Source organism: Hypomesus transpacificus, unplaced genomic scaffold, assembly GCF_021917145.1.
Source record: "Hypomesus transpacificus isolate Combined female unplaced genomic scaffold, fHypTra1 scaffold_107, whole genome shotgun sequence".
NCBI classification, from domain to species: Eukaryota; Metazoa; Chordata; class Actinopteri; order Osmeriformes; family Osmeridae; genus Hypomesus; species Hypomesus transpacificus.
In genome coordinates, this window is record NW_025813698.1 from 643,528 (window position 1) to 654,570 (window position 11,043).

An 11,043-nucleotide genomic window follows, 5' to 3' on the forward strand; every position below is an offset into this window, starting at 1 on the left:
ATGGTCACGAATCGTCCTGTCGCCGAACCAGTAGATGGCACTCGAGGTGCCACGATCAGCACCGTTTGAGTAAGAAGCAGAAGTCGTCTGTCCTTCACAACACAGCGATGGCGAGTGCAACAAAAATAATCCAGAGGATTCGAAATCTCTTGTCTGGGGTAAGAAATTAGCTTGCTAGACAGGATTACTATAAATTAATTGTAATGGATATAGAACTAGTGTCAAATCTCAAATTTGATTTTCCCTTGTGCTTGCCACTCAAACTATAAGGACACAACACGCTACTAGTTATAGCTAGACTAACGTTAAAACCTAGCTTCGAACAATGTGATAAATAATCATGTTATTGTAATACAAATGTCCTATACTGTATTACAGGCTATAGTGTACTAAAGCCATCGAGTTACTAATTTCACACAATTTATTTTACAGCACAATCTGCAAGCTAAGCTTCAATTGCGTTATGGAGAGATAGCAAAAAGGTAAGTTGAAGATGAGAGCTAAAGCTTGTACTGAAGTGTATGTTCCTCATACATGGCAGTGGACAGAATCGTCATCAAAATGTTGCTGATAACTGGCATTATCAAACCAGCCTTATGTACCAATTAGGGCACCCTCAGCATCACTTAAACTTTGATTTACCAGGTGTTGCTGGGGAAAACGAACAACCGTAAAAATCTCCGGCAAATTTCAGTTTAACTATTTGATATTTCAATATATGGGGTAAGTAGAGTGAATAGTATATAAAATGATGTCTCTTTCTCTTTGTGCAGGACTCAGGAACCACCTAAACTGCCAGTTGGCCCAAGCCACAAGTATGCCAGTAACTACTATCATCTCAGAGATGGACGGAGAGAATCAATTCCTGCCACTGTGATCATGTCTTCCCAGAAGGCTCTCGCTGCTGGCAGGTACGTTTCAGTTCAGAGTCAGATAGAGAAAACAAACTAACAATGTTTTTATATGGCTATGGATACTGCACTTTGAACATAATTAAATGGCCATTAGTTTAGTAAATTGGGAGTAATCCTGGTTTTCAAATACAAATTATGGGCAATATATCTAAATCTGATATCTAAATCTCTTTCAGCCAAGCTCCTGATGTGCCAGCAAAGCGTGCTGTCACACCTGGTCCGGTTTTAAAGGAACTCACTCTGTCTACAGACCAGCCATACCTCTGAACATATACATTTAACTTATATTTCCTTCCCTATCTACTTGTAGGTCTGACTTTAAAGCACTGTGTTGCTTGTATTTGATTCAGGCTTTGGTGCTTTAATATTGTAAAAAATAAATACAAATTAAAATATTATATGTGATATTGCCTATGTGTTTTTCACCCTGTGCAAATGCTTTTTAGCCTTTCAAATTGTGTATTTTGTTATTGAGAATACCAGGCGTAGATGGTGCTACTGGAACAATTTATAATTCCTACATTGCATTGGGTTAGCACGTTAGCTATCTCGTTTACCATTCTGTCCTTTCATAATATGCACAGAAAGAGACAATAAAAACAGGTCCTGTTGCCATGACCCCTAAGACCTGCATTTCACAGGGACTTCTTAGCTGAATCATTACCAAAAGTAGGCCTTACTACCTACTTTTCTCTGCACTGCCTTTAACATGACCCTTGTACCCTTGCAGATCAGAATCTGCACTGCCTTCAGAATCAATAATAGGATGATTTTATATGATGAAATCATATGATGTCTCTTTAGATTTGTATTATTATATACTCAGTTTAACTCTCGTCACTGCGATTATGTAACAACATCAAATTAAAATTACACGCAACTTTAATCAATTAAGGGTGGGGAACATTTGGGAACGTACTGTTATGTTATGCACAAATGTATAATTTCTCTTATTTGTATTTATAAATTCACATTGTTTTTGTGTCTCTTTCTGGAATGACGTGGAAGAACTGTACACACATACAACACTTAAAAGGGGTCAAGGTCATTTCGATGACAAATGAGTACTATCATGAGGTCATAGACTTATCCAACTCGCTCGGGTATTTCCCCTATTGCTATTGAAAAAGGTATTATAACGACAAACCCACGTTTATCAGTCCCTGTCAAGTAAGTGTATTTCAAAGGCATGTGTCGTAGTTTAACCGATAAAAGTAAATGCAACTTTTCAGCAGCTTTTCAAACCTACTCAATCGAGGTGGTACGTCATTTCGACTTGTGGTATTACGTCATTTGTACGCGCCGCAGACTTCTCCACTTACTACACCGAGCATGGGACCCCTTGGTGGCATATTTCTTATAATTCACTTGGTAACCTGCTGTCAAAGTTTGGGTGAGCTTTTAAGCCATATTGCTTTGTTTTTATTGTCTCTTTCTGTGCATATCATGAATGGACAAAATGGTAAACGAGATAACTAACGTGCTAACTAACCCATGCAATGTAGGAATTTCAAATGGTTCCAGTAGCACCATCTATGCTTTGTTGAAGGGACCACCAATTCATCTTGTAACTCGAATTGGAAAGAAAATGCATGTTCTTTTGCAGTGGTCTTTTGCATTACGCGGTATGACCGAAATCCGTTCGATTCAAAAGCAACTTCTGTAATGGTTTGCAGACACATCAGCAGGCAGTCAGCCTGACTGCAATCAGTCGCAGTTCAGGTGCAGTAATGGGAGGTGTATTCCACGCCCCTGGGTCTGCAACGAGAACAGAGACTGTGAGGATGGCACTGACGAACTCGGTTGCAGTGAGTAGGCAATTGCAGGGCAGGTCTTTGGGTTGCACAACATTCTTCAGTGTTTCCCACAGATTTCCCACAGGGGGGGGGGGGGGGGGGGGGGGGTGTTGTTTCATGTCAGACCGGGGGGGGTCGAAATAATTCACTAAATCAACAACAACAAACAAATAATTTCTGCATATGCAGGTAGCGACGCTGCATACAGGGTGCTAAATAACTATTTAACAGGTCAGCTCCATGACGCCGGGTAAGGAGCTAGCTCTTGAAACTTCTCACCAAAAGAACGAAGGGGAACCTTCGATTAAGACATGTCCGTCGGTACCTAGCGAAAAGTAGCCTCAACTTTCCTAGACCTTTAGCTACGGCACTAATGCTGAAGGCTCGCTGATGTAGCTGTCGGTCTCACTAGAACGGCGTATGCATCGTTGCTAACGTGTGCTGACGTAGTGACTGTGTGTGTATGTGAGAAAGACGCGTGCGAGAAAGAGACGGAGGGAGAGCAGGGAAAGGAAATGCAGCTGAACGAATACGCTGCGTGTTTTTACCAAAATAGCGATAAAAAAAAAATGTTTTACGAAACGCAATGTGTGGCGGCCGGTGTTGATTCTGTGGCGCACCGCCACAAATTAGTCTATGTGTGGGAAACACTGTTCTTGCCCTCTACTACTAGCCCAATTCAACCTGATCCCCAACCAGTAGAGAGTAGTCAAAGTCTAAAGTTTCATGACGTGACTTTCAAATGAGCCGTGGTCCGTTTTATCTAAGGCAAACACCTGCTTATAATTGAATAATGACAGAATATCTAGCAACTAGAAAATTAAGGCTATAGTTCGTGAACCATACAATTGCCTGTAGTTTCACTGCGTTTCATTCTTGGTTGTTTCTGTGTTTTAGCAGAGAGGCGCTGCTCTGAGTTGTAAAGATGGAGGCTGTGTTGCCAGAAGCATTCTCTGTGATGGCATTCAGGTGTCGTGCCAAAGGTTACAGAGGGGATGCACATTATATCAGGTGAAAAAACGGCCTGATTTAACGTGTTTCCCCTCTGTAATGTTTGCTAGGAAAGAGCAGACATCTCCATATTATCTCAGGTTGTTCATTGTGACCAAAAGAACACATAAAATAACACACATGATGACAGGACAGACCTTTGCATGTTAGGGGAGGGGGTACACGTCAGGTGAAAAGAATGGCCTGATATAATATGTATCCCCTCTGTAACTCATATGGTAGACAGGTGAATTAATACAGAAATCATGTCAGAGGGCAGGGAGGGACGGATTAGCAAAGACGGGGCATCCTTGTCAGACCACACCCGCAGATGGACAGATGGAGGTAGCCTAGATTAAAGGAAAACATTTTGTTCATTAACCTGCATGTGATGTCGAGTCACATAGACAGGCCTATCTGTCTACCTATGTAGCTAAGGTGCATGGCAATATGGAACTTTGGAAAACACTGTCGATTAATCCACAATACTAAACGACGCATTAAACAATTCACATGTCGCCTTTGTGTAACAGACAAATAAACATATTTATGTATATAAATGAGTCCCATTATGCAAAACCCTGTCGAGTCTTCCACATCGCTATCTGTTCCATTTTAAGAGGTGAATTCAAAGTGCAGCAGGTTAACTCTGCTTCTCTGAGCGCACGCGCGCTCCCGCTGCCAGGGGATACAAATCCTGGCGGGGATAAGTGCTTTGGCACGACACTTGTCTGTATTGACGGCTCCAATGACTTAGAGGATAACTGCGGTAAGCGACTGTACGAACTGCAAAACCTTCTGTTTTCAATGAACACAGCACTGTTGAAGGGGATAATGTGTATGGATGTTTTTCGTGTGCTTGTGTTGGTATGCAGTTTTGAACTGAATCCTAAGCCTCCTGCAGATCGCAAGCTCTCCAGTGAACAGAAACAAAGCTTTATTTCCACAGTAGAAATTCCAGTGAGATTACTACACAGTAGTGGTCACGATAAGATGAATGCAAGTTAACGAGAAACTATCCAGACCGACCGTCTAAGCGGGTCCAGGAATTCTGAAACCAGATTTGCTAGGTGTAATAATTACAGTCCTGGCCAAACAGTAATCCTACAGTAATCTTCTTTTTTTCTTTTGTTGAATGCATGGATGGGGTATTAACAGTCGTTCTCACTGTTGTCTCCCTGTTGTCGTCCCTCACCCTCCCTCAGGTGTGCTGACGTGTAAGAGAGACGAGTTTCCCTGCCGTGACGGCGCAGGATGCGTCTCCCGCAGCGTCCTCTGCGATGGGGCGGACAACTGCGGCGATGGCAGTGACGAGGCCTCCTGTCAGAACTGCACCGGGGACTCCTTTCAGTGCGGGCGGACGGAAATCTGCGTGGCCAGAGCCAGGCTCTGTGACGGACAGGCCGACTGTCCTGACGGGCAGGACGAAGGCGGGGACCAGTGTCCGTCGGCCGTGCTCCCGACCATTCCCTTGTGTGCTGACTCGGAGTTCCGTTGTGGCGACGGTCAATGCGTGCCTCACTCCTGGAGGTGCGATCACTCCCCCGACTGTGGCGATGGGAGTGATGAGGACAACTGTGGTGAGACGACAACTGCAAGATTTGAAGCTTTGCCGCACTTCATTCTAATCACCAGAAGAGGGCGACAGTGTCCTTTTGTAGATTGACAAGTTTCTTCAACTACATTTGACTGTAACCGCAAGTCAATTCTGAGGTGTAGCTAAATTTGATTGAGATGTTTAAAAGAGGAAAAATAGACAAATTTGTATATGTAAGAGTAACTTGTATATGTAAATGTCGTTTTCTAACCCTAGCTACCACATACTCATTGCACCACAATACACTGGGTTCAGATGGCTGAATGGTTAGGGAATCGGGCTATTAATCAGAAGGTTTCCAGTTAGATTCCCGGCCTTGCCAAATGACGTTGTGTCCTTGGGCAAGGCACTTCACTCTAATTGCCTCGGGGAATGTCCCTGTACTTTACTGTAAGTCGCTCTGGATAAGAGTGCCTGCTCAATGACTAAATGTAAATGTACTATACCATTTACAAATTGACAGTGTTGGCCTTAGTTTGAAAAAGTACTCAAATAAATGCTTCACCTAACGTGTATTACGTGTTTATTTAAGTGAATGCATAACTTTTTTAATAGCTTAACATACTCAATATTGACTGACCTTGGGACTCTGTTTGCTGACGCATTTGAATAGACAATCTGTTGCCATGACCCCTAAGAACTGCATTCCAGAATCTGAATCAGAAGGGACTTCCTAGTCAAATCATTACCCAAAGTAGGCCTTCCTACCTTCTTTTCTCTGCACTTTAACATGTCCCTTTGTACCCTTGCAGATCAGAATGAGTGCCGTGTAAACAACGGCGGCTGCTCTCACCTGTGTGTGGACATGCCTATGGGCTTCCTCTGTGACTGCCCCAGCGGTATGAGGCTGGTGAGAGACACCCACTGTGAGGGTGAGTGCTAGGTGGGAGAATGTTGGCTCTACAATGTGACCTGCAATATAGATTTTTTCTTTCTTCTGTTCATTGAAATGATTTACATTACATTTATTCATTTAGCAGGAGTCAGGTGGCTGAGCGGTTAGGGAATCAGGCTAGTAATCAGAAGGTCCCCGGATTGATTCCCCGCTGTGCCAAATGACGTTGTGTCCTTGGGCAAGGCACTTCACTCTACTTGCCCCAGGGAAATGTCCCTGTACCTACTGTAAGTCATTCTGGATAAGAGCGTCTGCTAAATGACTAAATGTACATGTAAAATGTACATTTAGCAGATGCTTTTATCCAAAGCGACTTCCAAGAGAGAGCTTTCCAAAAAGTGCATAGGTCACTGATCATAAACAATGGAAACCGAAACATGAGCATACATTGTGATAAGCAACCAAGTGCCGACAGGAAGAAAGATAAGAGTAGGTAGTTAAACAAGTTACAAATTAAATGACATGAACCTCAAAAGTGCAATAATGTACCTGTAGGAAAGCAAGCAACAATAATATAATTTACAGCGAGTACAAGTAGTTAACTCAGTTTCAACTAACCAACAAGTTACAACTAACCAACAAGTGCAACAAGTCCCTCAGTAAGTGTCATTGTGTTCCTGGAGGAAATAAACTAACATCGGATCCAACAAATCTTTCTTAAGTACCGTTGTACTCCCAGAACAAGTGCGTCTTCAACCTTTTCTTGAAGGTGGGGAGACAAGTCGGTATCTCTGGAGGTGGGGAGATGATTCCACCATTGGGGGGCCAGACAGGAGAAGAGCTTGGGTTGGAGCGGGCGCTCTTGAGAGGTGCGACAACCAGACGGTTGTCAGAGGAAGACAGTAGGGGGTGTAAGGCTGGAGGAGAGACTTGATGTAGGCAGATTTAGCATGAAAAATGTCTCCTCCTTTTTTCTTTCAGAAATTGATATGTGCCTGGACATGGACGTGTGTGACCAACTGTGTGTTCATCATAATGGAACCTTCATCTGTGATTGCCATGAGGGTTACATGATACGTCCAGGGACAGGAGAGTGCATGGCAGAAGGTGTGTTCCAAAGCATTGGCATATTTTCCCCTCCCTGATAATAATTGGATAAGGGTTAGGGTCAGCATGTGATAATAATATCTAGTTTTCTTCCTGCTTTGAGTGGTGTGACCCAATGCCAGCCGCAAGTTTGTTAACCTCTATTGGGAAGATGTCGACCAAGGGTCCGTTTTTTACAAAGTCTTGTGACAGATGCAGTTTGGGTTTGGATACGTGTGTACAAAGTACAAAGTACATAAACTGATGCAAAATGAGGCGGGAAACTCGAAAATGGCAGGTGCTCTCCTGTCAGCACATTTTGGCCTGTAAATTCAAATTTGTGATTATTGTATTCTCAGAAATTCACAGAACGAGTTTCCTTTTTAAATACAGTATTACAACATACATCATTATCCTTGAAGGAGATCAATGGTGGGACTTGAGTTAATGGTTCTTTTAACTGTAAACAAAGTGTCTCATGAATGCCTTTACACAAGTGTTCAAGTTTTATCAGTAAAACAAACTAGACAAGATTCTGATTGGTGCGTGGTTGCAGGAGGTGTTGCCCAGCTTGTGTTTAGCAGTTCTGAGGGGCTTCGTCTGGTCAGCACTGCTGGATCGGAGTACAGGGAGCTATCCCCAGGCTCGCTGGGGCCTGGAGCAATGGCCGTCTTCGCAGCAAACCACACTCTCTACTGGGCCGGGCTGGGAAAAGGCTCTGTCTACAGGTATTACACCCTATAGGTATTGTCTGGGAGCTGACATGTGGGAACCGTTGTACCTAAGGAACCGTTGATGCGTGAACTTCCGTGTTTGGGTAAAGATTATTCATTACATGGACTGTTTGAAATGGAATTCAGTGTGTGCATGTGACTCATGCCTGTTTGTTCTACAGGATACCTATGGATGGAATCTCTAAAAAGCCTGTTCTGTTGTCACAAGGCCATGGCGCTGTGCTGGGATTGGCTGTGGACTGGGTCCGTGAGCTACTCTATCTGACCAATGCAAACAGTCACTCAGTGAATGTTGCTGCATTGGACGGTTCTTCACAGCGTCTTCTGGTTGGAGGGTTGGACAGGCCAACCGGGGTGGCTGTGGAGCCGTTACTAGGGTAAATAAATCCGATGCTCCAATGATCCATGATGATTACAGTGAAAAAAAAGTATTTTTCTCTTTTAATATGTCTTGTGTGCCGTATACATGTTCATATTACATGACAGCAGAAATAAGGTCCTTTAAGTACAGCTGTCCTCTCCCCAGTCTCGTCTTCTGGGCTGACAGTGGAACCTCCCCCAGGATTGAACGAGCCACCCTGGACGGACATAACAGGACAGTGCTGGTGACCTCAGTCATCCGGAACCCAGTTGCCATTTCGCTGGGTTGGTTGGACTACATTTAACAGTTAAACTACAGCAGTTTATATGTAGGTCTAAGGGAGATGGAGGCATCCACGGCAAGCAAGGAGGCTCTTTTGTAGCTTTTATGGAAAACTTATCAATTAACTCATCTTATCAATGGAAAAACAGATTAAGCAATATTGTATTAGGCGCCTCATTGAGACCCCCTCCTCCCTACCACACACACACACGCGTATGTGTATATATATATATATATGTGTATATGTATGTAAGAAACAACTTTCTATGTCACACAGATGGGCCACGGCTGCTTCTGTTCTGGGCTGATGCGGGGATGCGCACCATTTCCAGAATTGACTTTGAAGGGCGTCATCGGAAAACAGTGGTTGAATCGAATGGATACCTGGACAAGCCCTTTGGCTTAGCGGTGTTTGAGGTAAAATTGACCGGAACGCTAGACGATTCCAACATAAGAGTATTAGTCCATTAAAAGCCTTGAACCAGAAAGTAACCTTAACCCACTTTCACTACTACTAATTAAATGAACTGATCATGTATTGCATTCCTGTATGACAGGGACGTGTGTATTGGAGTGAATCAACGACACAGTCTATCTGTTCAGCTGAAAAACACAATGGCAGTCACTTTCGCGTCCTTCTTCACAATATAAAATCTCCAGGAGGATTAGTACTTCTACATCCAGTACTACAATCCAAAGGTGGGGGTTTATAACTGCCTTCTGTCTCGAAGACTCACAGGCACACGGTTTACAAAATGTCCTCTGTTTAAATATTTGATGTAAATGTATTTACCTGCAGACTGCAGTCATTAAAACGGTAAGCGAGGCTGCAATGCTTCAAGAGAATTAAGTCGTCATTTAATGTAGAGTGATTAAACAGAATGATTCATCAAGACACCTCGACAAGGAAACACCTGAATTAACAGATTCTAATTGATCAACTTTTATTCCCCTGCTCCCGTTTCAGAATCAGTTGTTTCTCATCCAGTTCCAAATCCGGTTCTGTCAGATCACACCTTTGCTGGAATCCTTGCGGTTATTGGTGGGTCTGATGTTTAATTTAAAGTTTGGAAGAGAGAAAAAAAAAATATATATATTGTCTGTCATCTAGGAATGCTGAGGCAAGTTGGGCGCAAGCTAAACGATGGAGAGGTATAAGATGTGAAAATTCCATTGGATTGAATTTGTGATGTTTGCTCTTCCACCCAGCCCTGCTGAGTGTGCTACTGGTGGGACTGATCCTGTGGTGGGGGAGAGAGTTTAGCCCCTCCAGAACCCTCATCCTTCAAGACTTCTCTCTGAAGGAGTCCCAGGACCCCCTCATCCACATGCCAGCCAGATGCCCTCAAACATGTCCTATCAAGGTACCGAATGTGAAGGTGTTCTCACAATGTAGACTCCTTCATATCTACGATAGTCAGCTGGTCTTTTCACTTATGATTTGATTCGCCTTTACAGTGGGCTGTAGTCGATAGGTCGTCAATTTCCGTGTATTTGACTTCATGTTTCTAAGATTTGACTCGTAAGAAAGTACTTCTGTTGAATGTCACATCAGCTACATCTCGTGACCTCGTCACAGCAGCCCTCTGGTAAAAGGCTTAACTGGTGAGCAGGCTCTTTTTCTATTGCCCCCCTCAGGACACACTCCTTCAGCTGGACTCGGACCACGACTGAGTCCTGGTGTTGAGTACCGTCCTACACCACCATGCCTCTGAGGGACTTGTCCTCCTGCTGCGTGCCTGATGAGACGAAACAGCAAAGGTTAAGGTTTCCCAGATTCGTTAAGAAGCTCTTGACGCTCAGAGCTTCTTTGGAGCGTTCTAAGAACCCTCTAGAAACGCTCTTAGAACGCTCCTAAGAAGCTGTTAGCGTTAAGAGCTTCTTAACGAATCTGGGAAAGCCGGCCAAGGAGAATTCTTGCACCTATTCCCAGTCCTCCTACCAGACCTCTTATCTTTTCCTTGGATAACAAGGCCCTGGAACACCTCTAGGACCAATTCCAACCGAATTATAAAGTTATTATGTTGTGGTTTGACAAAGAAACAAATATGCTGTTTTCTGTAGTTGTTTTTGACTAGAATTTCTTGCATATAGAGTTTAATTGAAAGTCAATCGTGCCGGGAATGGTTTTGTGTGATCGGTTTGTTTCTTGGTTGGTGTCCTCGACTTTGTTTAGAACAGTCTGAACACAAATTGTATAATCACTCTCTTGATAATACTTCAGCTTTTGTGCTGATTAAATTATTACAGGCAACGTAAGATGCATATCAGTTGAATCTAGAACCTGCTGAACAATTTGTTTAATGTGTATGAGCTCATATTTATTTTTGAAGATGGTTTTTCTTTGTACGCAGTGAATGCCAGTCAATGCCTACCTCGTTGAAAGAGTACACCCTGTAAACAAAGCAATAATATATTTGTCATTCAAAATAATAAAATATTGAATTG

At 43.2% G+C, this 11,043-nt stretch overlaps 2 protein-coding genes across 2 annotated transcripts; both read left to right on the forward strand.

Annotated features, from left to right (window-relative positions):
• The first annotated feature begins 49 nt into the window (after positions 1-49).
• ndufa7 (NADH:ubiquinone oxidoreductase subunit A7) lies at positions 50-1,319 on the forward strand. Its single transcript, XM_047050332.1, has 4 exons — positions 50-158; positions 433-482; positions 774-911; positions 1,091-1,319. Exons 1-4 carry the CDS (start codon positions 108-110, stop codon positions 1,179-1,181), a joined length of 330 nt encoding a protein of 109 aa, XP_046906288.1. The 5' UTR covers positions 50-107; the 3' UTR covers positions 1,182-1,319.
• A 1,041-nt stretch (positions 1,320-2,360) lies between these two features.
• LOC124487885 (low-density lipoprotein receptor-related protein 8-like) lies at positions 2,361-11,043 on the forward strand. Its single transcript, XM_047050260.1, has 13 exons — positions 2,361-2,376; positions 2,591-2,722; positions 4,906-5,280; positions 6,050-6,169; positions 7,114-7,239; positions 7,775-7,946; positions 8,114-8,329; positions 8,479-8,597; positions 8,873-9,012; positions 9,153-9,294; positions 9,563-9,637; positions 9,805-9,959; positions 10,234-11,043. Exons 1-13 carry the CDS (start codon positions 2,361-2,363, stop codon positions 10,267-10,269), a joined length of 1,824 nt encoding a protein of 607 aa, XP_046906216.1. The 3' UTR covers positions 10,270-11,043.